At 41.7% G+C, this 27685-nt stretch overlaps 1 protein-coding gene across 1 annotated transcript in view; it reads right to left on the bottom strand.

Annotated features, from left to right (window-relative positions):
* The window catches only part of QSER1 (glutamine and serine rich 1), an 86410-nt gene extending 59209 nt beyond the window's left edge, over nt 1-27201 (bottom strand). The window contains 1 exon segment of the mRNA XM_020963938.2: nt 26747-27201. Coding sequence (XP_020819597.2) covers nt 26747-27039 — 293 coding nt within the window. The 5' untranslated portion in view covers nt 27040-27201.
* Between the last annotated feature and the right edge of the window lie 484 nt (nt 27202-27685).

The raw sequence follows: 27685 nt of genomic DNA, 5'->3' as shown, positions 1-27685 counted from the left end.
CACACAGCTAGTGTCAAGTGTTTGGTCTGAGGCCACATTTGAACTCAGGTCCTCCTGACTTCAGGGCCGGTGCTCTATCCACTGTGAAACCTAGCTGCATGACCCCCGGCCCCCCGCCCCAGTTCTATTAATGAGGCAGTTGTTTAAAGGATGAACTGGAGAGACGAAAGACTACTAGAAACAAGGAATTAGGAAAACTCACCTCCCCTTCACTCACTCTCTTAACAGAAGACTTGGACCCGGCTTTATATTTTCCTGACAAAATAGAGGCCTTTCACTACGAGATCTTTCTTTCCTCTTTCTCCACATCTCAAAACTCCTTGATATCATCCCCCATAACTCCTCTTTTACTCATCTTTGATGGAGAAGTGGCCCTTCTCACCAAGACCAAGCTCTCTATGTGTCCTTGATCCCACAGCCTTCTCCAGTATGTTGCCCTCAAAAGCATCCCTTCATTTTCTAATCATCAATCTCTCTCCTCCTGTCTACAAAAACATTCAGGTCTCTCTATCCTTAAAAATCAACTCACTAGATTCATATCCTCAAGCTATGACCCTACAGCTTTCTTCCCATTAAAACTCCTAGGAAAAAAACTACCTATTCTCATTGCTTCCACTTTTCTCATTAACTTCTCATCTCCTTGCAATCTGGTTTCTGATCTCATCACAAAACTAAACTTTCTCTCTAAAGTTAACCACGATCTCTTAACTGCCAAATCTGACGGCCTTTTCTCATTCTTCATCCTGACTGGCCTCTCTGCAGCCTGACGCCACTGATCACCTCTTCCTACTGGATGCTCTCTTGTGAGTTTTTCTGACATTGTACTCTTGCTTTTCCTACCTATTAGACCACTCCTGTTCAATCTCCTTTGTTGGACCATTATCCATATCATAACCCTTAACTTCAAGTATGTCTCAAGTTTTTACTGGGCTCTCTCTTCTGTCTATGTTGTTCGTTCTTTGTTTTCAAAGAGAACCACTGATTTCATGAGTGATGTCTTGACTTGTGAGTGAACTGGATTAAGTGAGGCAAACTTGCACAAAGTCATTAGCTTCACTCTCTCTTCCTGAGTACAGAGGCAAGACAAAAGTCAAGACAACTGGGGTCTGGGATGCAGTGGATGACCCTAGTAGTCCTCCAATACCCTCTCTTTTTATACTCCCTTAGTAACCTCATCAGTACCCATAGGTTTAGTTATCATCTGTGTGCAGCCAGCTGGGATCTCTATATCCTATGCTGAGCTCCAGTCCTATATTACCAATTACTGCCTACTAGATATTTTGAACTACAAGTCCCAAGGGCATCTCAACTCGACATTTACAGACCAAAGCTCACTGCCTCCTAGCACCTCTGGTATGAAGGCTTGCCAAGCCCTTTTCAGGGCTGCTCATTTACCTTCTTTGCTGTCTACCTGTCACCCAACTCATACCCGTGGCTCCAAGAAGCTGTAGAATGTGCACTGGCCAGACCCAGTAAAGCTGTCTAGGCAGACAGGCTAAACCAGATTGAGGGGAACCAAGAGGCCTCAAACTCTTTGGCTGAGTTGGAGAGGGGGTGTCTACCCCAAGCATGTGAAGACTTCCCCAGCAGAATCGGCAAATGAGAAAAATTTGTTCCAACAGCTGTGAAGGTGACTGAAGCAGGCTATGTGGACTGCTTAAAGCTTGGTCAGACATCAGATGTGCCAAGGTCATCCAATGCATTCAGGGACATCACCAGTCACCTTGACTTTTGTCTTGCCACTGGACTTCGAAGATTCAGGAAGACAGAGTGAGGCTGACAACTTTGTGCAACTCTGCCTCACTTAAAATCCAATTAACTCACACATCAAGTCATCACCTGTGATGTCAGGACCAATACCAACAACAACAGTTTCCTCCTCCAAATGCCCTTCTTCTTTGCTACACCCCAAACAATGCAAATCCAACTCACCCTTCTTCTGAACTTCCTTCTCCATTCCAGTGGAGGGCACCACCATCCTAGATACCTGACCCACAATGATGGCATTGTCCTGAACACCTCACTCTCCAGTACCCCACAGTACTGATAAGCTGTCAAGCCTTCTCAATTCTACCTCCATATCTCCTGAATCCATCCTCTTCTCTCAACTCAACATAGCCACCATCCTAATTCAGGTCTTTATCACCTTTCAACTGGACCACTTCGATAATCTTCTATTTAGTATCCTCCCCGTCTGAAACTTCTCTTTCCAATCCATATCTACATAGTTGTGATTTTCAAAGACAGATGTGACCATTTTACCCTGCACCTCAATAAACTCCAGTTCCTCCCCAATACCTTCACAATACCAACTCCTTTATTTGGTATTTGAAGGATTTCACTATCAGGTTTCAAACTACCTTTCCAGAATATTATACTTTGGTCTCTTTTATGAACTCTTCAGTCCCACCAACTTGGCCTTTTTTCTGCCTCCCAGCTGTTGCACTAACTGCCCCTCATGCCTGTAATCACTCCCTCCTCACCTTCACTTCTAACAAACCCCTTGTTTCTTTCAAAACTCAAACTTCCTATGTGAGGCTTTTCCTGATCCCCCTAGCTAGATTCTCCCACCCTCCCCAATGACTTTGTATTTATTTTGTTGATAGTGTGTATGCGTACACACTGTCTCCCTTGGTGGTAAGCTACTTGGGAGCAAAATATTTTATTTGTCTCTGTATTCCCCACTGCCCAGCATAGTACCTAGAACATAGTTGGTGCTTAATAAATGATGGTTGATTGTTGGTGATCTATTAATCAACCAATAAACATTTACTAAGCACCTACTATATATATCCCAGGCACTGTGCTAAGCACTGGGGACATAGAGACAAAAGACAATTCTTGACTTTAAGGAGCTTACACTCTAATGAGGGAGATAATATGCAAATATATATACAAAGAAAGCTATCTACATATGGGATAAATAGGAAATAATTAAAAGAGGGAAAACATAGGAATTAAGAGAAGTTAGGGATGGCAGAAAGTAGAACTGCAAATGAGACTTAAAGGAAGCCAGGGAGGTCAGTAGTCAGAGGAACCTCTAAGACTGAACATGGAAGAGAATCAGAACAGCAGGGTCACAGAAGCCAAAGGAAGAATGGGTGGTGGACCTGGGTCAAAAGCTACAGAGAAGAACAGAATGAATAATGACAAACTCCCATCACATTTAGCAGGTAAGATATCATTAGCTACCTTGGAGAGAATAGTTTCAGTATGTGGTGGGGTTAGAAGCCATATTTGCAAGGTGGGAGTAGGATATGAGATGACAACAATAACCATAAAATTCTTTTTAAGAGTTTGGCTATGCAAGTGAGAAGATAAACAGAAGAATAATTTGTAAGAAGAGTAGTCAAGGTTTTGAGGAGGAAGAACTGACCACATTTAGGCAGCCAAGAAGAAGTCAATGCATAAGGAAAGAATGAAGCTTCAAGAAAGAGAATGATCAAGGAGACAAACTCTGAGGGACAGAAGGGGATAGTTTCTGCAAGCTCCCTTCTGGTTCCTGGTCCTATGATCTAAGGAAAATGGCCCCCTACTCCTCAGACTAGAGCAGAGGACAGAATGGGAGTGGGAGGGGGGATGTTGCTGAGAGAATAAGGATGATTTAGAGAGCACTGAGGTACTGAACAGGGAAGAAAAAAGGAGCTGATCAGAGATGGCTTAAAACTTTATTAGCAAATAGGAATGTATATGTATAGCCTACATCAGACTGTGTGCAGTCTTGGTGAGGGAGGAGGAAAAGAAGGGGGAGAAAAATTTAAAATTCAAAAGCTTATGGAAGTGATTGTTGATAAATCTAAATAAATAAAAAGATTTTTAAAAAAACTTTATTAGCATAGAATAGGTGAAGTTCTCTGCTGGGGGGGGGAAGAATAGTTTGGCAGGCTTAAAGAGGGAAGAGAAAATGTCATATACTCCTAGCAGAGACAGGGAGAGACCAATTCACAGATCTTTATTAAGCCCCTACACTGTGTTAGGTGCTAGGGATGCAAAAACAAAAACTTAAATGATCCTTGAGCATCAAAAGGCTGCAATGCAGCACTGAAGGTCCAGCTGAGATTTAGCTAACAAATTTGTAGCAGGCTTAATTGGTATCACACAATAATTTCCTCCAACAGAATTCTTTACAGGTAGAGGCAAAAATGGCTGATGTTCAGCGAGACAAGAGCAGAGTCAGGACAAGGAGGCAAGGGCTGAGGATGGTATGCAGCCTAATTGGTCAATCACTGACCGGGTCAAGAATGTGTGGCCATGAGAAAACAGAGCAACTAGACTAGGAAGAGGTTATGGCAGAGAATAGTAAAAATGAGGCAGAAAGAAATGGAAGGATCAGTGTTTCTAAAAATGAACAATTTCAAGGAGCTCAAAGGAGTTTACAATCCCACATGATGATGGCAGGTGAGGAAGTTGTGCTTGAGGAGACATGAAGAAGTAGACACATGTCTCTGAGGTGGAGAGAGGGCAAGAACTGAAGAAGAGAGGAAGCCTGGGAGCCACTTAGAGAATGGAGAGAGCACGACCAGAAAGAAGGACAGCAAATAACTAGATGCCCAAAAGGGAGATGAAGACATGGACTACAGGGTGAGTAGAGGCAAGAGTGTACTCTTGCTCAAGGTTTCAGGGGAAGAGGTTTTTCCTTTGGTTTTCTGTCTGCTTGTTTTTTAGCAGACTGATTCACAAGGAGAAAGGGAGCAATTACCGACTCCAGGTGGATTAAAATTAAGAGAGCAGTTGATACAAGTTGATACATAGTGTCAATGAATATTTAATGTTCCCCTGCTTGTTCTGAATAGATTAATGCTATCAAAAGGTAAAATGAGAACTTTTTTTCTATCTTCACTACCTTCAATTCAACTCTTAAGAGTTTATTTAAAATTTTGACACAGGCAATTTAAAGGGAAGACACTAAGAATATACTAAGGAAAGACAAATAAGAATACCAACATTTAGATATTTTGTACAACGTTTCACTTAAACCAAGTGGTCAGGAAAAAGATGTTTAACCAAAAGTTTTGTTGCAGATTTTTTGAAAATATTGGTAAAACGTATTCACCTTACTTTTTTTTTTTAAATACAACATACTATATAGTATACTGAACACAAATGAATCATAGAATTCAGAGCTGGAAGGAACTTTAGAAATCAGCTAGCCCAACACCTTCATAAGGAAATGGAAGGGAAATAATTCACCCAAGGTTACCCAGCTAACAATCTGAACTTGGGTCCTCTGACTCCACCAAATACAATAAACATTTTTTAAGTGCCTACTATGAGTCAAGCACTATGTTTAATGTTAGAGATACAAATAAGAAAGACAATCCCTGCCCTCAAGGAGCTTACAGTCTAATGGGGGAAGGCAATACACAAAGGAAGCTGCAAAAAGGTAGTAAGGTACAGAGGGTACAAGACAGTGGTGAATAGAAGCCAAAGAGTACAACTAGCTAGATGGTATGAACAGTTGTCAGAATTTTGGAGCCTTCTTTAAAGAGATAATTTGGGAGCAGTATTATTTTGCTTCTCTCTCTCCAGCCCTCAAACCAGAGTGACAGAGCCAATGCTCTGAATCTTGTTATTTTTCAAGAATCACCAACTCAATGTCTGGGGCTACAAATGTGGAAAGTACAAGAGACTAAGTAACATCCATGCTAATCTCTGGGTAATTCATTAAAAACTACTATAAAGCTCTACTGAGCTTATTTTACTATCATTTGTCTCTTCTGAAGCGCCATAAGGAAAAATTATTCTGGTCGATTTAGGTACTGCTTACTTGTATGATAGTTAACTTTCAAAACTATGGCTTCAAAAGGTTTATAATACAATCCATAATTCATGAATGGAGGCTTTTATCACATAAATTTATCACTAAAATTATTTACAATTCTGTTTTAAACACAATGGCTCCTGGGATGTTTTTCAAAAAAAAATTACTGTAACATCTTCTGCATGAAAATTTTAAATGGTTATAAAATAATGATACGATTAATTAGAACATACCACAAACACTTCCCCACTCTTAAGATGGATGAGGGACAACAGGTACATAACACTACATGTGCTATTAAACAAAGTCTTCCTGTTGTTTCTGTTTAATCATTTTTCTTTTGTTAAAACTGAGAATTCAACATTTTGGGAGTAGGGGATAGATTGGGAAATGACTAATATAAAAAGAAGTATTAAAACTTTTAAAAAATAATATAAGGAACAATACCAGGGCTCAATAAATATTAAGTATTGAGGGAGGCACAGAATAACATCCTTTTATATGAGTGGGGAAAATTTATGCTCTTTAAATTCTTCTGATTACTTCCTCTTAAGATATATTTATCATTTGTCTTATCTTCTTTATCTTACTGAGTGTGTTTTGTTTGTCTGGACAACATATCCTCATTTTGCTAACTATTAAATATGTTCAGGAATATTTGGAGTTGAGTGGCAGATATCGCATAAGATAACTGATATAATAACATGTAATACTGTAAATAGTTTGTGCCTTAGCCTTCAAACTACATATAAGTGAGCTTTTTGCTGATCCCAGATGATTCCCCAAAAGAACATAAGCTCCCTGAGGTCGGTGATACCTTCATTTCATCTTTGTATTCTGAGTGCCTAACATTGTATCTGGCCCACAGCAGGCCTTAAAAAACATGGGCTCAACTGAACCAAATCATAAGAAACAAACATGGGTTGACTGAAAACGGAGAATGTTAGGGCAGTATCATGGCCTTTTCTGAAATTATGATCAAACTAGTAGAACAATGGAATACTGCAGATAGTTTCTCTGGACTTCAGCAGCATGCATGAAAAAGCCGCTGGCGCGATCCCCTTTGTAAACAAGGTGGAGAAATGACAATATAGCTCAGTAGATTTATAACCACCAGCTGAATTTGAATGCTCACAATCTAATGGGGAAGAAACACACAAAGGAAGTTGAAAAGGGGAGGGAGATGCAGAGGGTACATGATATGCTGGTGGAGTAGAAGCCAAGCCATGCAGGTGGGTGGTAATGAAGAGCTGTCAGAGCTTCAGGGCCCTCTTTATAAGGAGGCTTTGGAATTAATGGATTCACTAAATGGAGGGAGATTTCTAGTCTTGACACTGGTCAATATTTTTATGAGGCCGATTTCTTAACGGAAGCTATAGAAGACAGCTAATACACTGACTGACAGAAGCATCTCCAGAGGCTGATCTAGCTAACAAGATGACATTAAGGTAAGATTTGAGGGTTTTTAGCTGACTGATGGCTCAATGATTTAACAGTCGGCTACGGCCCCCCCCAAAGAGCCAATGAAATTGCTACTTTAATATAAGCATAATACCCAGAACAAGAAAATGAAAATAGCATTGTATTCTGCACTGGTCAAATCACATTTGGAATAATGTACTTAGATCTGAGGTGCTACATTTTAAGAGGCATACTGCCAAGCTGAAATGTATCCAGTCAGTAAATACAAATTAAGTGACCTACTATGTGCCAGGCACTGTCTAAGCACCGAGGATAATTTAAACAAAACAGGGCAGCTAGGTGGTACAGTGGATAGAGTACCAGCCCTGAAGTCAGGAGGACCTAAGTTCAAATCCGGCCTCAGACCAAACATTTGACACTTACTAGCTGTGTGACCCTGGGCAAGTCACTTAACCCCAATTGCCTTTAAAAAAAAATCCTAAATAAATTTAAACAAAACAAAAAAAAGGCAAAAGTCAGTTCTTGTTCTCAAGGAGGTCAGAGTAATGGGATAAACAACATGAAAACTAAGAACAAACAATATACACAACAGGATAAATTGAAGATAATCAACAGAGGAGAGCAGGAGGGGTGGAAATCTGGAAACCATTTATCACATGAGGAACAGTTGAAGGAAATGAGCATGTTAGCTTGGAAAAAAGTAGACTTAGAGGAGGACTATGATAGTATTCAAGTCTCTCATAGAAGATATATTTGCTTTCTCTATGGTGTCAGGGATAAAATCAGGACCATCATATGGAATTACAAGGTACATTTGGAGCTAAATATGTCCTACAAGAGTTATTAGAAAATGGAATAAGTTCTCCATTACTGGAGATATACAAATTGAAACTGGCCAACTATCTGTTGGAGGTGGTAAAGAGATACAGGTCTTGGAAAAGGGCTGGAATAGACTAGACATCCTCAGGTCCCTCACAGTGCTAGCACTCTGAACGTAATCTTCCACGAATTTATCAAACTCACATGTATATAGTGCTTTCAAGATTGCTCACAACGTTCATCACCACACTCTGGGAAGTAGCTATATATCTACATCCTTCAAGGAATCTAAATGATCTGCCAATAGTCTACAGCTACAAACTGCTGAAGTCAGGATTCAAATCTAGGTCCACCATACCAGTTTGCTTCTTGAAATAAGTGTTCTTAAATGTGTTCAAGTGTCACTTAATAAAAGTATATATTGATATTTTTGACAGATAAATTAAGACAAGTAAAATGTTATATGGAAATACATAAAATGCGAACATATTCAGTGAATGTTACAATGAAATGCAAAGACATGCTTGTGAATTAAAATTTTTTTTATAAAAAGGGCTTGTGAGTGGAGAAAGGAGAGTAACTAGAGAAATGCTATGGGAATAGAGCTGACAGGAATGCCAACTGACTGAACACATGAAGTGAGGGAGAGAGAGAGGAGAGTGTGGTATGACTACTAAAGGAGATTACTTTCCCCTCAAAGAAGAGGGATATAACTGATACAAATAAGCAAACTCAAGTAATTTGAGAAGGAAAACATCACTAATAACTAAGGGGCAGGAGAAACACACAAAAATCACAGAATCTGAGAGCTGGAAAAGCCCTCAGCAGCCATCTAGTCCAACCTATACATTCAACTTTGGGGGTTCTTAAGATACATAAACTTGTTTTTTAGAAGATATTTTGGTAATTCTATTTTATTATAAGCAGCTTCCTTTGCAATCTTATGAATTTTATTTTATGCTCTTAAAAAACATTCTGAGAGGGAATCTTTGACATAAAAAAAGATTAAGAACACCTATACTAAAGTAATGCCCAGGATGACATACTCAGTAAGTGTGCCTGCCTAGCGTCTGCCTGAAGATATTTCAGGAGGGGTAACCTGCTACCTCTAGAGACAGCCCATTCCTTTTGGAAACAGCTTGAATTGTTAAGGAGACTTCTCGATCTCAAGACCAAAGTGGTTTCTTCAACTCCCCCCCCCAAATGCTCCAGGTTCAGCCCCCTGGGGCCAAACAGAGGCTATCAAACACTTGAAGACAGATATCAACTCCCCCTCCTCCCAATTTTCTATTTTCCAGGCTAAGCATGCCCAGTTCCTTCAACCACACTTTCTATGAAAGGGACTTATGGACACTCTCCAATTTATCACTGTCCTTCTTAAACAGTAGCACCCAGAACTGCACACAAGACTTCAGGCAGGGTTTCATGAAGGCACAGTACAATGGGACTAGTCCCGATTTCTAGAAGCTATGCTTTTCATAATGTAAGGATGCTACATCATGCTGCTGATCCACATTGAGTCTGCAGTCCCACTGAAACCTCTAGATTGTTGTAAGACAAACTGTCTAACCATGCTTCCTCCACCTTGTACTCACGAGGTTGATTTTTCGAATGCAAGTCAATTTAAACCCTACTAAATATCATCCTATTAGACTCAGCCCAATGCTCTCGTCTATCAAGATGTTTGGATCCTGCCTCATCACCTAGTACCTTATCTATCACTCTACAATTTGATGAGCATGACCTCTATTCCTTTATCCAAGTCACAGACAACAAAGTTAAGCAGCAAATGGTCAGAATACTTCATAGGGTATTCCACTGGAGAGCCACACTAACATTTTACAAGCCCCTCCTCCTGGACATAATTTCCTCTCAGATCATGATGATTCAGATCTGGAAAGGCCACTACTCCACCCTCTCATTTTACAGATGAGAAAGAAGAGGCTCAGTCACTTGTCCCAAGTCACACAGGTGGTAACTGTCAGAGGTGGGAGCTGAGCCCAGGTTCTCTGACTCCAAATCCACTCCTCTTTTTCTTCATTCTCCACTGGCCCCAAGCCCTGGGCCTCTCATTTCAATACGGCCCAGCCACAAGAAGTAAGCATCTTTACTAGGACACAATGCTAATTATCAGGGATGAAAAGAAAAAGCAAGAACAATCCCTGCCTACAAAGAACTTACATTCTAATGGAGGGGGAGGGGAAGAGGATAGTATTTACATAGCACCAGCCAGACCAGAAGTCAGGAAGGTGAGTCTTACTAGCTGTATGACCCCGGGCAAGTCACTTCACCCTGTTTGCCTCAGTTTCTTCATCTGTAAAATGAGCTGGAGAAGGAAATGGCAAACCACTCCAGTACCTTTGCCAAGAAGACCCAAATGGGGTCACAAAGAGGTGGACACATCTGAACAATAACAAAAGGTTTGCAATGCACTTTACAGATGAACTCATTTGATCCTCCTAACAATCCTGTGAGGCAAATGCTCATATTATCCTTATTTTATAGGTGGGGAAACTGAGGCTGAGAGAGATCACATGATTTGCCATGGGTCACACAGCTAGTAAGTATAAATCAGAACCTATAAGACAAATATAGAGCAGATGGAAGGTAATCTTAGATGGGATGGCATTAACAGCTAGGGGGAAGAAGGAAAGCCCTCCTGGAGGGAGGACTGGAGCGGTGTTTTAAAGGAAGACAAGGACTCTAAGGAACAGGAGGTTGGGAGGAAAAGCACTAGAGGACTGAGGAGCATACAGTGCAAAAGCACAGGATGTTGTGGGTATGTTTGAGCCATTTCATTTCCTACTCCTCAAACATTTCCCCCCTCCCCCAGACTCTCCCATCACCTTATAGTACATGTCCCATCTTCTCCAGTTCTGGAATTGGGTGAACCACGATCAACTCAATTCTGCCACTGATCCCCAATGCAATTCCCAGTGAGTTTCTTCAGACCCCCACTCCCCATGTGTGTAGTCTCCGCCATTATAATGTAAAAATACTTGGCTTTGTTTTTGTATCCTCAGGCTTAGCACATAATAAACTCTTAATAAATGCTTTTTCATTCACTGAACCATGCTACTCCTCAGCTTTGGGGAGATCTTTTTCCTGGCTCCTCTACCAGTATGACCAGTATGTTACCTCCCGCTGAAAAACCTTCAGGGAAGGATTAAATAGGGAGGTAGCACTTGAGCTGAACCATGAAGGAACATAAGGTAGAGTTAAACGCATAGAACTAAAGAGAGTCAGTTATGCCAGACTAATCTGATTTACTTTTTGAACAAGATTACTAAACTGGTAGATCGTATGAATGCTGTAAATACAGTTTTCCTAGATCTGAGCAAAGTATGTTATGCCTTTGAGGCTATTCTTAGAGAAAAGATGGAATGGCATGGGCAAGATGTTCTACAATTAGGAAGATTAGAAATCATTTAGATAGCTCAACCTAAAGAATAGTAATCAATGATTTATTTCAATGTGGAATGATGTCTCTAGTAGAATGTCTCAGGGATTTTTCTATTTAACATTTATGTCAATGACTTGGATAAGACAGATGGAATGTTTATAAGAAGGACAGCTAGCACACTAGATGACAGGTTTCAAAAAGGACAAAGTAAGCTAGAACACTGAGCCAAATAAAATTTAGTTTAATGTAGATTCATTTAATGTCTAATACTTGTATATAAAAAAATCAACTTCAAAAGTACAAAATGGGAGAGGCATAGCTAGGTGATAGCCTTGTTTACCTGACCCTGGCGGAATGACCTCAGGATATTTCATTCAGTCATGTCCGATTCTTCATGACCTCATGGACCCTTCTATCCTCCACTGTCTCTCAAAGTCTGTCCAAGTTCATGTTCGTTGTTCCCATGACACTATCTATTTCATCCTCTGCTGTCCTCTTTTCCTTTTACCTTCAATCTTTCCCAACATGACTGTCTTTTCCAATGAGTCCTGTTTTCTTGTTATATGGCCAAAGTATTTGAGCTTTGGCTTCAGCATTTGACCTTCTAGTGAATAGTCTGAATTAATTTCTTTAAGTATTGAATGATTTGATCTCCGTGTTGTCCAAGAGAGTCTCAAAAGTCTTCTCTAGCACCACATTCACAAGTGTCAATTCTGCAGTGTTCAGCTTTCCTTCTAGTCCAACTCTCACAGCCATTCACTGCTACTAGAAAAACCATAGCTTCGACTATACAAGACCTTTGTTGGCAAGGTGATGCTCTGCTTTATAGAAGGCTGAACAGATTTGCCATAGCTTTCCTTCCAAGGAGTATCTTTTAATTTCATAGCTGCAGCTGACATCTACAATGATCTTTGAGGTGAAGGATATAAACCTGACAATGCTTCCATTTCTTCTCCCTCTGTTTGCCAGGATGTGATGGGACCAGTTGCTAAGGTCTTAGGTTTTTGGTTTTTTTTATGTTAAGTTTCCAGCCAGCTTTTACATTCTTCTCTTTCACCTATGTCAAGAGGCTTCTTTATTCTTCACTTTCTGCCATCAGAGTGGTATCATCTGCATATCTGAGATTGTTGAAATTTCTCCTGGCAACCTTAAATGCAGCTTTCGATTTTGTACAGCTTGACACTTTGCATGATGTGCTCTGCATATAAGTTAAATAAATAAAGTGACAACATGCAAGCCCTGTCATACTCCTTTTCCAATCTTAAGCTAATCGGTGTTTCATGTTCAGTTCTAACTGTTGCTTCTTGCCCACATACAGGCTCCTCAGGAGACAAGAAAGATGGTCTGGTACTCCACCTCTTTGAGGACTTGCCACATTCTGTGGTGATCTACACAGTCAAAGGCCTTTAGAGTAGCAAATGAAGCAGAAGCAGATGTTTTTCTGGAGCTCCCTTGCTTTCTCCACAATCCAGTTGGCAATTTGGTCTCTAGTTCCTCTGCCTCTTCAAAAACCAGCCTTCTCTTCTGCTAAGTCTTAGTTCACATATTGCTGAAGCCTAGCCTGCAGAATGTTAAGCATAACCTTGCTGGTGTGTGAAATGAATGCAATTGTTCAGTAAATTAATCTTTTCCAATCCGGCGGTCACTGTTGATTTTTTTTAAATTTTATTTATTTTATTCACTGTTGAATTTTTCAAATTTGCTGGTATATTGAGTACATTCAGTTTTAGGAAATTCACAATTTAGGAAAAGTATTAATGAGCTAAAGATTGTCAAGAAGAAGGCAACCACTATGATTAAGGACCTCAAATTCATGTCATATGAGATTCTACTAGGGAGGTGAATGGGGGGAGGGAAGGATGGGCGTGTGTGTGTGTGTGTGTGTGTGTGTGTGTGTGTGTGTGAGAGAGAGAGAGAGAGAGAGAGAGAGAGAGAGAGAACAACACAGAAAAGGTATGTTTAGCCTAGATAAGAGATTTAAGTGGAATATGAGTGCTGACCTCATATAATTTAGGACTTGTCATGTAAAAGAGAAAATAGATTTGTTCTTCTTGGTCCCAGGGGGCAGAACCAGGAAAACCAGGCAGAAGCTGCCAATAAACAAATTTAGGATTAATGCAAACAAACAATTCCAACAAGGAGAGCTTTCTAAAAGCAGAACAGGCTGTCTGGTATTCCTCCTCACTGGAAGTCTTCAAGAAAAGTCTGGATGACTACATACTGGGACTTCTGTAGAGGTAGCTTCTTGTTCAGGTAGGAGTTTGAACTGATGGCCCCTGAAGTCCCCTTCTAATTGCTCCTGAAATTTCAGTTTGGCTGGAAAGAGTAAGGAAGGCAGGCAATGTGAAACTGAGCTGTACAAATCAGATGGCACCAGGTTATGGAAGGCCAGGCTGAAGAGTTTGTTTTTGATTCCAGAGGCAATAGGAAATAACTGAAGGCTTGTGAGCAGAGGGGTCAAACACATCCCTAGCTACAACACTCTCCAGTGTACCTGAACCAGATTAAAATGCAATTGGGAAATATTTAACAAAATAAAATAAAACACTCATAACATTACATTTTAAAACTAAGTCAATATGCTGCCACAAGGATCCTCATATACAGACTGTTTCTATTTGGACACCAGTCGTGCAAAGAAGAGACTGGAGAAAGCTGAGAAGAAGAGGGGAGATCTTTCTATTAAAATAATCTAGGCAAGTGGCAATAAAGGTTTCAACTAGGGTAGTGGCAAAAAGGAAACAAATATAAGGTATTATAGAGGTAGAACTGACATGACTTGATACTGATTGGTTTTGGAAGGAGGGGGAGGAAGGGAGGAAGCATTAAAGTTGGTCAACTGAACAGTACCCTAAACGGAAAGAGGGAAATCTGGAGGAAGTGGGGGTGGGGAGGTGTAGATGGCCCACTGGTTCTGAACATGCTGAGTTTCAATTACAATGCTCAGAAACAAGCCCCTGAATAATGATTATTCAGTGGAATCATTGCTGCATTAGAATGATAAAGCTGGTAGGATAACTACGAATTCAAAATTGTTTTAAAATGTTTCAGATAATTAAATTTTACATAGCTGTTTCACGTTCTACAGAAGTAATTCATAATAAAGGCAGAGTAAAAGGAAACATGAACTTGGGGGAAAAGGGCAAGTCCTAAAGCAATAAAACATTATCAAGAAAAACACTATTTGTAAAATTTCATAAATGAACTTTTGCAATTTCATCTTCCAGATTTCAGTCCTATGATCCAAGAGATGCCAACAAGTGGCACAACCACACATTTACTGTCAAGAAGTCCCATATCCTATGGCCGGGTATACGTGTATATATGCCTATAGAAATATACACATATGTGAATACATCTGTTATAAGTAGCTTCATTAAACTATTAGAATTAGTTGTAAGATATGCCTTGAATAGGATAAGAAGAAAAGGTCCCTTAACTTGTACTTAAATGTGAAAGGCAACCAGGATGTAACGTTTCCCCAGTCATGAGTTTTCTGAATGAGTTTCAACTGAAAGAGGGAGAGAAAAGATGTAAATGGAGCATGAGAGCCGACTTCCTATTATTTAGGAGGTGTCACGTGAAAGAGAAAATAGTATTTATACACATACACATGTATATAAACACATATACATTGATGTATATAGATATATCTTATACACATCTATATACACATATATCAGATATATGTGTCTACACACATATATTGGCTCTTATGTCATATTCAAATTAAAGGTAAATCTCACAACTAATTCTAACAGGTAGCTTAAGAAAACATTATTCAACTTCAGGCTGAAACACTGAAACTATTCCAAAATACATCAAAGAAACTAACCAACAAGCCCCACCTCTAGAGCTCTCTCTCCGCTAAATCCCCACTCTTGGTAATGGCTCACACTTTTGATCTGGTTCAGATATAATATTTTGCCTTTATGCCTCTGGTCAAGGCAAACTCTTTCTTACATAGTTTAATGCCTATTTAAGTTAAAATAATAGAATCAAAATGAGAAGTGTTAAACAATCTAGCCCAAAAAAGAATTTAACCTTAGGCTACATTAACATAAGTATAGTGTCCATAACAAGCAATAATAAACCCACCAAATTCTGCACTGATCAAATCACACCAGGAATATATCACTATATAATTCTACAGGTCATATCTTAAGAGGGGTACAGACAAACTAAAATGCACCCAGAGGAGGGTGACCAGGACATTAGGAGATATGGACACCTTGTCATATGAAGAAAAGGAAAAGAAACGCACACTTTATTCTGCAAAACAAAAGATATAAAGGGATGTGCTACTTGAAAACAACCATCCGAAATAATCAAGTCAAAGAGGAACTTTTAAATATTATTCCAGAAGGAAGGATTAAGACTAACACCTACTGGTCACAGGGACAGAGACTGAGAGTCAGAAAAAGAAAAAAGAAAACTTTTTAACAAATGAGAGCTGTTAAAAATTAAATAGGCTGTTTTCTTTGGCAGTAGAGTCTTTGTGCCATCAAGGATATCACAGTGAGTACTTTGTAAATTGGGTAGGAGGTTAGGATAAATGACCTCTATGATCCCTTCTGACTCTAATATTATATGATTTCGATAAATAAGCGATTAGGCTCCTCCTAATACTTTCCATCTATCTGGCCATATCACATATGTCGAAAGAACACTTACCTTCTTTAAAAGCATATATTAGATTCTTGCTGTTGCCCTGGAAGCAAAGAGGAGGCAGCACATACCTCTGTTTTTTCTTTATTTTTTCTTGGTGAGGCAATTGGGATTAAGTGACTTGCCCAGGGTCACACAGCTAGTAAGTGTCATGTGTCTGAGACTGCATTTGAACTCATGTTCTCCTGACTTGAAGGCCAGAGCTCCATCCACTGCACACCTAGCTGCCCCCCTTCATATCTCTGTTGCAAAGCCTAGGTTGGCCCAAGATTATGGAAATGAGGGTGAGCTGGCATGTGTGAAACCAACTGCTCATTAATAAAGCAGTTGTCTAGTTAAAAAGATTATATGAAAACTGTCCAACAAAGGTATGTCAAATATCTAGTTTTCAATTTTGTGATCTGTCATTTCTAACAATGATAAAATAAGAATTTTACAAGAATGAAGATATAGTTTCTTCTATGGACACTCGGCATTTTCTCATTTCACTTAAGAATACGAAATAAAATACGTTTTCTGAACTTTCTGATATCTTGGGGCAAACCGGCAATCTGGCACAGGTTCACAGACGCAAGTTAACTCCAAAAATCAGAGAAATCCTATCATAAAAAAAAGAATAGGGATCAAGATGGGGACTGGACCTGTGATTTCACAGGTACAAGAAATATCCAGTCAAGAAAGACTCCTCCTTCTACCAATGCATATCAGCACCTTCCACTGTAGTTTTCTAGTCTCTATTAACTAGTCTCCCAGAGCAGGGCTTCTTTAACTTTCCCTACTTTCGACATCATTCACCAGGGCATTTCATGGCCTGAGGGCATGCGCAGTGCAAAGTGCATGCTTTGTATTCAGAACCAAGGCTGGCAGTGAAGTTGCTCCATGTAATACAGGCAACTGCTGCCAGAAACACCTTGGATTCATTTCACGTTTGATTTTTAATTAATTTCTGATCGTTGCATGTTCAGAAACCTTTTACCGTGGCCAAATTTTCCATGACCCACTTTAAGAAGTGCTGTCATAGAGCAGAGAAAGGGGGTGACTCCCCCAGGAACTCACAGCCAGGCTGCATCAGAGACGACACTTGAACCCCAGTCTTCCTGGAGATGAGGTCTGCTCTCTATCTCCTATGGCACAGCTACATCTTGGCTAAGGGAAGAATGTTGCTAGTTCAAATGAGTACTGCATACACTTCATACGAGAATTGTATTTCAAATTTTTCAAGTCATATTTTTGAAATTCTTTCCATTGGCTTCTAGAACCCGTTTCTCTTCTCACCTAATATCCTTCAGAATCCTTTGCAAGCAGCACTACTTCCTTTTCTTCTTACTGTCTCCACTGTGAGGGTAGTCCCTAAAGTTCTTAACTGAGGATTTCAAGAACTCTAAGAACTTGAATGGGGAAAAAAAATTATTTCAATTTCCTTTGAATTTTATTCCACACATCTAAAACATTATTCTGAGAAGGGTACATGGAATTCACCAGATTGCCAAAGGGGTCCATGAGACAAAAAAGGTTAAGAATCCTTATTCTAAAGTGTAGTCCTTGTAGCCCTCTGGCTCTTTTTTTTCCTACATTCTCTTTCTCGAAAATCTTATACACTCTCACTGGTTCAACAATATCACAGTTTGCAAAAAAATAACTGTCAAATTTACACATCTCCTGAATATCAGTTTCAAGTTCTGAACGCCTCGGAAATATCCTACCACCTCAAATTCAATAAATCAAGGCAAATTCTTCATCTTCCCTGACTAATCAGTAAACATTCAGAAAAATCCATTATCAGGTCGGGTCCTAAAAAAGTCAGCAAGCCATGCTTCTACTTTCTAACGTGGGGTTTGCTTTCCATAGCAACTTAGATTTTACTAAAGAAACTGGATATAATTTTAAATTGAAAGCTGTGATTATTTCATTTTTGTCTACTCCAGTGCCTAATACATAGTAGGTGCTTAATATATGCTAAAATAGCCTAACTGAATATGTCTCTCTATGAGGATATTCTAGTATAATACTCTTTTGTATTAGCTTCATGAATAGTCAGTCAGTCATGAAACATTTATTAAGTGCCTACTAGGTGCCAGGCACTGTGCTAAACTCTAGGGACACAAAAAAAAGATAGTCCCTGCTCTTGAAAAGCTTACAACCTAATGGAAAAGACAACAAGCAAACAAATATTTACAAACAAGCCATATACAGGATAAACAGAAAATAACAAGGGGAAGGAATGAGAATTAAAAAGGGCTTCCTGCAAAAGGTAGGTTTTTAACTGGGATTTAAAACAAGTCAGGGAAGCGAGGAGGCAGAAATGAGGAGGAATCTAATTCCCGGCACTGGGAATGGCCAGAGAAAATGCCCAGACCCAACAGATGGAGTAACATTAATATAAAGAAGAAACAGCACACCACTTCCCCCAAAAAGACTAGACAAGAGGCAGGACTGAACATTTCTTATAGACCTGATAATTTTTTACAACTGCAAAGGTTAAAGGTTAAAATACTTAAAGACCATGTCAAAGTTAACTTGACTGCTATCTATAAGTATATGATGAACAAACTCTTTTCTGCCCTAAATCTGCATCATCCTGGATCTTGGCCTAGGCCAGTTCCTAGTACTAAAGGTCAAGAGAGGCAAATGATGACACCTGAACTCCCAATTAGTAGGATTTTCAGGCAAAAGGAAAATAAGTCTTTTTACAATTAAGTATTTAGCTATCTAAGGCAAAAACAGCCTGCACTTTGAGTGCCAATTAATCACCTAATGTTTCCTCTTAGCTATTCCAGAGAGAATACAGTGTAATACCGCATTTAATAGCAATATTCATAAGGTACAGGTGGGCACACCTGGCAACTCCTGGTGAGTTGCTCTGGCCAGAAACAGATATGCCTTGTTGGCCAACCTTCTGAAGGTGGGTCTCCTGGAATTTAGCGAGGCTGATCCACAGATGAGAGTCCAGTGCTGGGCCAAAGCCTCTCTAGGTTGGTTAGGACAACTTGAGCCTGCACTCTGTGGATATAAATTTCAAGAACCCAGGGTCACTGTAACATTCCAGTAAAGCAGAGACAAGTTTTCAGTGCTATGTCATCTGCTTTTTAAAAATTAGCACATGATATTGAGGATGTTTCCCAAGTTTACTTGCCCCAAATATGGAGACTCAGATTAAGAAAGAATGGCTACAAAACCTCATATCCATATATAAAAACAAATACATACAAGACTACAATCAATCCTTTAATTCATGAAAACCACAGTGAGATATGACACAAGTTCATTTTAGAACTCACCTAAAATACTTGTAAATATGCTTAAATAAAACAGCTGAGATGTAAATTCTGGCCAGGTAATCCTCATAATATCTGGACATGGGGAAAGGAGCCTTATAACAAGTCAGTGAGAAAGAAGAAATCAAAGAATTATTGACTGATTTAGTGATTTAAAGTTAGTACTTAACAAAATGTTCCTAACTACATACAATCTATTAGCACCTTGGCACTTCTGAGATCTGCTAACGTTGGAATTAAAGGGCCTTCAGTTCAAATCCTTCCCTTGATCCTTTCTTATTTAAGTGACATCCACTATTTATGGGGTACTGAATATGGCTGGGAAAAGTGATGAAATTGTGCTAAACTGGGTCCCATATAAATTTATGTGACATAATCTCAATAGGGCCCTAGATTGCAGAAAATTAATCTCCCACTTACCCCAGAGGCATAAAAATATTTATCCCTCTTCGAGCTTTTAAGGGCATCATTACCTTCTGCATACCCTCAGGGAAGGGGCCTCCTCTCAAACTTCACTGAAAAAAACTGAAGTTTTTCACCAAGAGTTCCCTCTTCTTCCCTCATCCTCCCTTCACATCACTCAAAACATGTTCCTCCATTATGTTCTCCTTCACCTGTCTCATGAAGAGGCAAACCCCTCTACACAGATCCTTGATCTCGTCCCTTCCTATCTCTTCTCCTGCAGACTGCCCTATTTTTATCCCTGCTCTTTCACTAATTTTCAATTTCTCCCTCCTTATCCATTGTTTCTTTCCCTATTCCCTACAAACACACTCATGTCTCCTCAGCCTCTAAAAAATTCACTTGATCCTACCACTTCTGCTAGCTATCATCCCTTATCTCTTACTCTTTGCAACTACACTTGAGAAAACTCCACTTCTCCTAGTCCATCGACCTCTGCATTCAACTGAAACTGCTTCCTCCATAATCACAAGTGACATCTTATTTGCCAAATCAAACAGCCTTTTCTCTATCCTTATCATTCTTGACCTCCGCAGCATTTGATACTGTTTAGCAGTCTTCTCCTGGATGGTCTGTTCTAGGTTTTCATGACAATCTTCTCTCCTGGTTCCCCTACCTGTCTGAATGTTCCATATCAGTGTTCTTTGCCAATTCTTCACCCAAGTCACATTCATTAACTGAAGCTGTCCTTGGCCCTCTTCTCTCCTCTTCATACATTCTATCTCACGGTGATCTCATTAGCTCCCGTGAGTTTAGTTATCCCCTCCATGCAGATGATCCCCAGATCTTTATCTGTATCTCCATCACCCTCTCTCCAGACCTCCAGGCTCACAACACAAATTGCCTATACAAAAAAAAAACCTCATTATCCCCTCCCCCCAATTCCTTACCTCTTTCAAGATTCCTTATTACCAAAGACATCATCATACTACCAATTACCCAGACTAGCAACCTAGGTGTCACCCTTGATCCCTCTCTAACACTTATTTCACATATCCAATATATTACCAAGTCTTTGTCATTTCCACCTTCACAATATCTCTCTAATACAGTCACATTTCCACTCACACAACCATCACTTTAGGCTATAGCAACAGCCTTCTAGTTGATCTCCCCGTCAAATCTCTCTCCATTTTAATTGATTCTCTATTAGGCTGCCAAGTCAACAAGCATTTATTAAGCCCTTATTATGTGCCAAGCACTGTGCTAAGAACTGGGAGATACAAAGAAAAGCTAAGAGTCTCTGCCCTCAAGGAGCATATTCTAATGTGGCAACATGTAAACTATATACAAACAAGATATATATGGTATAAATGGGACACCTGGAAAGGCCTCCTGCAGCAAGCAGGATTTGAGATGAATCTTGAAGGAAATCAGGAAGCTGACACGAGGAGGCAACAGTCAGACCTGAATTTCAGGAAGATCACTTTGGCAGGTAAGTGGAGGACTGCCTCGATTGGGGGTGAGGCTTAAGGCAGGAAGATCAATAAGAGTGCCAATTCAACAGTCCAAGCATGAGACAAAGAAGCCCTGCCCCACAGTGGTGGGTCTGTGAGTGAAGTTAGAAGGGGAATATTAAGTTGAAGATGTATGAGGCAGTTTGTGCTGTGACATTAAAGGTCAGGAGAGAGGTTAGGATTGGATAAACAGACCTGGATGAAGATCTAAAAAACAGAAGCAGTCAGACAAAGAGGAGAACCCAGACAGAAGCAGCATTTAAAAGAAAAAAAAAACTCTCAAAGCATGAGAAAAGAATATGAAGAAGGTGGTGATTAAAGTGTCAAAAACTGGAGAGGGGTCAAAAAGAATAAGGATTAAGAAGAAAGTCACTGGATTTGTAATTAAGAGGTCATTAAGTAACTTTGAAGAGAGCAATTTCAGTTGAATGAGGAGGAGGGAGGGAAGCCAGACTGCAGAACTGAGAAGAGAATGAGGAAAGGAAGCACAGGCACAATTATAGATGGCTTCCTTGACCAGTTTAGCCACCAAAGAAAGGAAAGCTATAGGACGACAGCTCCAGGGATGCATCCATCAAGTGAGTGCTAAGGGTGTCAAGGTGACTTTCCTAAAGCTTAGGTCTGGCCATCTTCAGTAGTTTCCTACATTTCCAGGATCAAATACAAAATGAGGTTTGACTTTTAAAGCCTTTCACAATCTAGTCCTTCCCATCTTCCTAATATTCTTACTCTTTATTCTCCTGTAAAAAGCCTCGCAGAAGACACTCCACTTCCAGACTGCTCTCCATGTCTACAATATCTCCCTGTAGTTTCCCTCCCTTCCTTCTAGAGCCAATTTTTCCTGGTCCTCTCAGCTACCAGTGCCTTCCCTTCTGAGATTACTTTCCACCTACTCTATCTTCTGTGTACCGAGTTATTCAACATCAAGGACAGGAACTCTTTTCTCCAGAATTTAACACAGTGCCTGGAGCATAGTCAAAAGTGCTTTTTAAAATGCCTGTTGACATACTGACTTTGGGCAAGTCACTTAAACCTCCCAGGCTTTGGTTTTCTCATCTGTACAAGGTGTTGGTGTAGATGACTTCTGGGATCTCCAGCTCTAGATCCCATCATCTGAACCCGCAGCATCTGTGTCAATGTTCTATAACATTGTGCCTAAAAAGCATGCCCAAGAAATGCCATGATTTCACCCACCTTCTCTTCTCCAGGTACCAACACCAATGCTCTGAGTTTAAGTTTTGTTTTTTAAACAACTGTCTGCCATGTGTTTGGGACAGTACTAGCAGCTCTGGATTCAAAGACAAAAATGAAATAGTCCCTACCTGCAGCGTTTATGCTCCAACAGAGGGAAACAACATTAACACACACAAGTAAATACGAAGTAAGGGGGTGGAAGGGTGGCACAAGGAAGAAGGCACTCACTGGCCACTCAGGACCTGGTAGAAGAGGTGGCACTAGAGATGAGCCTGGGAGGAACTAGGAGTTCTATATGACAACAGGTGAAGAAGAAGTTCATTTCTAATATGGAGGAGGAGAAACAGAAGACAGATGGTCATAAGGTGTGAGCAAGATGTAGTATGGTCATTACATAAAGAAACGTTCACTAAGCCTAGAAAAGCAGCCTAGAGGCAGAATGTGAAGGATTTGTATTTTATCACAAAGGAAGCAACTGGAGCCTCTTGCACTGGGGAATGAATGACACAGTCCTGTGCTTTAAGAAAATCAATTTGGCAGTAATATGGAAGATGGATTGGGAAGGAGAGAGAGGACAATTAGGCAGCTACAGTCCAGGAGACAGATAATAAGAGCCTGTACTAGAGTGGCAGTTATAAGTGGACAAAAGAAGACAAAGAAAGAAATGTAGAGGAAGTAGAATTGACAAGTCCTAGCAACTACCTGGATTAGGGGGAAGGTGAGAGAAAAAAGTCGAGGATGACTGCAAAGTTGTGAAACTGGGTGACTGGAAGAATAGCGGTGACTTAATTAGAAATAAAAGAGTTAGGGAAAAGGGGAGGCTTTTGAAGAAAATTTAACAAGTTGTGCTTTGGACATGTGGAGCTGAAGATGCCTAGAAGACACTGAATCAGAAAATGTCCAATAAGCAGTTGGGGATGCAGGGCTTGCATTTCTGCAGAGAGCTTAGAGCTTCATATATAGAGCTAGAACTCATTTGCATAAAGATGATAATTGAACCCATGGGAGCTGATGAGGTCACCTAGAGAAGCAGAGAGGGGAGAAAAGAAAAGCCCTATGACGGGGGATGGGGGTGGGGTAACGATGATGGATGATGAGCCAAGCAAAGAAGACTGAGGAGGGGCTAGACAGGTATGAGAACAGTCAGAAGAGATCCATATGCAGGAGAAAGGGGTCAGTAATGTCAAATGCTGCAGAAAAGTCAAGAAGGATGAAGAGCATGAAAAGGTCGGCTGATTTGGCAATTAAAAGATCACTGATAACTTTGAAGAGCAATTTCAGCGGAGTAATAATGTTGGAAGTCAAACTGAGAAGTGAAAGGAAGTATTTTCTACGAGAGTACCCAAGAAAAGGAAAAAAAATATAGCTTGAGGGGATGGTAGGGTCAAGTAAAGGTTTTTAAAGACTAAAGCAGATAGGGACATATTTATGGGCAACCGGGAAGGAGCCAGTAGACAAGGAGAGACTGAAAATTAGACAGGGAATCTTTGCAGAGGCAAGTCTATTACCTTCATCTTCCACATCACTCTCCACTTCAACATCCCTCATAGAAATGCCTGAAACTTACATCCCTAAGGAACTCCTTGCTGCTGCTACTATAGTTACCCAAGATCCCTGTCCCCAGTAAAACCCCCAAGACCTTACTTAGGCCCTTCTCTTCCCTTCCTACCACACTTAGGAACACTCAATCCTCTTGGCTTCTCCGCTCTGTGCTGACTGAATTACTATTGCCTCATTTTTAATCTACTGTCACTACATTAACAATATTAGTCCTCTGCAAAAATAACTCATAGACCTCTCTTGAATTCCAGTCTCAAATTCTGAAGGCCTATTACTGAGTAACGAGAAAGAAGTAGTCCCTGTATCTACAATGAGGACAATATCAAGAAACATGGTCTTCAGGGTCTCAAGTTGGTATCTGGAATATTTTCCCATCTAAGTAACATGGTCATTAGCCACTACTAGTCTATGTACATTATGGGTTAGATGGGCATTTGTAAGCTTTCCTGGACACTTAAATCACCACTTAAAAATTTTCTGTGGGGGAAAATTAGTTACAAATAACTAAATTGAACATTATAACACAACCCATAAGGTAGGAACTGTCCGTACTTACGGTAGGTATAAAAACCCGGCCCTTTTCATAAGCCTTGGAGACCTGAATTATAAACTGCATACAATGGAGGCTTTTCAATTTTTTAACCATACTACACACTCACATTATCACAGTGGACTTTTAAGAAAAATTAATAAATGCTCTTTAGCATCAAAAAGGATGGGTAGGAACGTTTTTCAGTTCAGGGAGGTAGGAAACAAACGTAAATTGGATCTGAAACAAATCATTTCCATTCAACCACTCTCTAGTGTACATTCAAATAAAAATACATCATCTTTCATCACTTAGGCAAACTCAACCTGTCACTTCCTGATCTACACAAAATATAAATATCAGGTAGAGAAGTGGAACAGAAATCCTGCATTCAGCTGGTTCAACACCTACTTTGCCTCTAAAAAATGCTAAGGCACTAAAAAATTTCTAATATACCAATATTTCAATATTCCACATTATCTGAGTGTAGAAAAGGCAATGCTGTGAATTTACCTAAAATTTCAATTCTAGTACCTAAAATTAGGTAATCCAAACTCAAATGGGTAGACATTAATACGTGGCCAAGTCTTATCCCTGAACTTTTTAGGTAGGGTGCACTGAACTCTAGAATAATAGTCTACAAGCCTCCATTTTTAAAAAGAGGTTGGTTTCTCCATTAGACTTTTAATTTTCCACTATTAAAGTGAGGCATTTTATGTTCAGCGCAGCTATTTTCGACAAAATGAATTTTATGCTCCACTGCTTCCCAAGCTGCCTAGAAATGTCACATTTCAGGATTGTTCAATGACATATGTAAAGTTGTTACCCCAGATTGATAACAATTGTCTATCATTACCATCTGTCAGCTATTTTGTGAGTTATGGGAAACAAGGTGATAGACAATCTAATTCCTTGTGGGTAAGTATCCATATTACATCATTACAACTGGTGCTAATTTGCACTCTCCCCAGAAATCTTCACAAAGGGATTCAGCAAATACATAGTCCTTATGTCAAATAGGACACAGGCTTTTAAAACTAAGTAATACGGAAGCACAAAGAAACAAATCTAGTGCAGTATGTATTGTTACACAGGATATACTTTTCATTTCTAAAATTAGGTTATAGTAAATTCAAAATATAACACTATCCAGAAGTTAGAGGTACAAAAAAAAAGATGTAATAAGGTACAATTAAGAAAGATGCAGAGCCCTATACAGATGGCCTGATCCTAACATGAGACATTAACAAAGCAGGTATATCATAGAATGCTACAGCTCAGACCAAACAAACAAAACAACTTCCCCCCCCCCACACCACATACATACATACACACACACACAAAGGGAGAGGACATTTAAAAAAACCATTAATAAAAAAAACCTTTAAAAACAGATTTATAACTATATCAACCCAGATTTTGTGTTTGTCCTTATTAAAAAAAAAACAAACTTCCACTGGTAAATGTCAAAAGTAGACTTTAGTCTGAAGCTTCAAAGAATGATTCAGTTAAAATGAAAAAGAACAGTTAACATTTCAGCCTAATTTTGCAATCAGAAAAAAACTTGTGATACATAAAGGCATCACAAAAATTTTCCCAATTACTGATAACTCAGTGAAAAGAAACTAATTTCACTTTGTAAATTAAATGTATGCACACAAAGCAACAGCTACTTAACTGGTACTGAAAGTCAAATCTGTCTCATCCCTGTGCAAACTGGGATGAGAGGAGAGGATAAATGCTAAGTGAAATCACCGTCCACAACACCATGCCCAGCCCGGAAGGCTTCAGCAGCGGAGATTCAATCCCGAACCTCTATCCCGGGTCCCCAGTACACCAAACTTGGGCGCTAAACAGTTCTCTGGGGCGCCGGCCGGGAGGCTAGCCGCCTCGGCCCCGGACCCGGACCCCCCGGCCGGCTGCAGGCCCCCAGGCCGGACGCGCCTGCAGAGCGGGGCTGGCCAGCCCTGGCCCGCGGAGGCCCCGGCAGAGAAGCATTGTTCGGGCTGCGGCCTCCCCGGGCCCCGACCCCGCCTTCCCGCCGGGGCCGCGCTCGGTGGCCCGGCCGGCTCCGTGGACCCCCGCGCACACGCGCCGCGCCGGGCCGGGCGTTTAAAGGGCGGGCCCGGCCGCTGCCCAGGCCCGCTGGGCTCCCGACAACAATGGGCCCCGGGCCGGACGCCGCGTCTCCCTTACCTGGCCTTGAGGCTACTGCTGCTGCTGCCGCTGCTGCTGCTACTGTGGCCGTGGCCCGGGTTCGGGCTGCCGCCGCCGCCGCCACTGCCGCTGCCCCTGCCCCCGCCGCCACCGCCGCCGCCGCCCCCCGCGGGCCCCCGGGGCTCGTAGGCCCAGGCCGGGGCCGGGGCCGGGGCGGGCGCGGGGGCGGGGGGCTGAGCCGCGGCAGGGGCGGGGGGCGCGGGGGCGGCGGGCGCGGGCGGCCCGAGCGGCAGCGGCTCCGCGAAGCCCGGGCTCGGGTAGGTCCTGTCCATGCCGGGGCCGCGGAGGGCACGGGCGGGCGGGCGGCGGGGCGGCCCGCGGCCCGGACGGGGAGGAGAGGCGAGGCGAGTCGAGGCGGCGGGGGCCGGGGGCTGCCTTCACATGCTCGCGGGGCCCAGGGGCGCGGGCGGCGGCGCCAGGCCCGGCCCGGCTCGCTCAGGGGCGCGGCGACGGCGGCGGCGGCGGGGGCGGCGGGAGAGGCAGCGGCGGCGGCCCGGACCCGCGGCGACGGCGGCGGCGGCGGCAGCAGGAGGAGCAGGAGCCGCCGCTTCTCCCCATGTTGCTGGATTTCCCAGGATGCACCTCCCCCTCGCGCGCCCGCCCGCCCGCGCCCCCGCCCCCGCGCCCGCCCCAGCCCCGCCCGCTTCCTAGCCCACGCGCGCGCGCACGCCCCCTCGCGCCGCCCCGGCCCTCACCTCCGCTAGCCTCCGGCCCACCAGGCTCTTCGGGGCTGAGCGACGCCTCAGCTTGGCCCCGCGGCTGCCGGCTGTCCTCGAGCCTCGCGGGCTTCGACTGGGAGAGGGGCAGGTCGGGAAGCCCGAGGCGCCCTGGGGGCGCGCATTCCGTGGAGGGAGCCCGGCGAGTGACGGCGGCGGGGGCGCGGGGCGGGGGTGTGAGCAGGGCCGGGCCGGGCGCTAT

This window comes from Phascolarctos cinereus, unplaced genomic scaffold (genome assembly GCF_003287225.1).
Source record: "Phascolarctos cinereus isolate Bilbo 61053 unplaced genomic scaffold, phaCin_HiC Scaffold_9;HRSCAF=440, whole genome shotgun sequence".
NCBI classification, from domain to species: domain Eukaryota; kingdom Metazoa; phylum Chordata; class Mammalia; order Diprotodontia; family Phascolarctidae; genus Phascolarctos; species Phascolarctos cinereus.
Note: the sequence above shows the minus strand (reverse complement) of the source record. Positions and strands in the feature narration are given on the sequence as shown.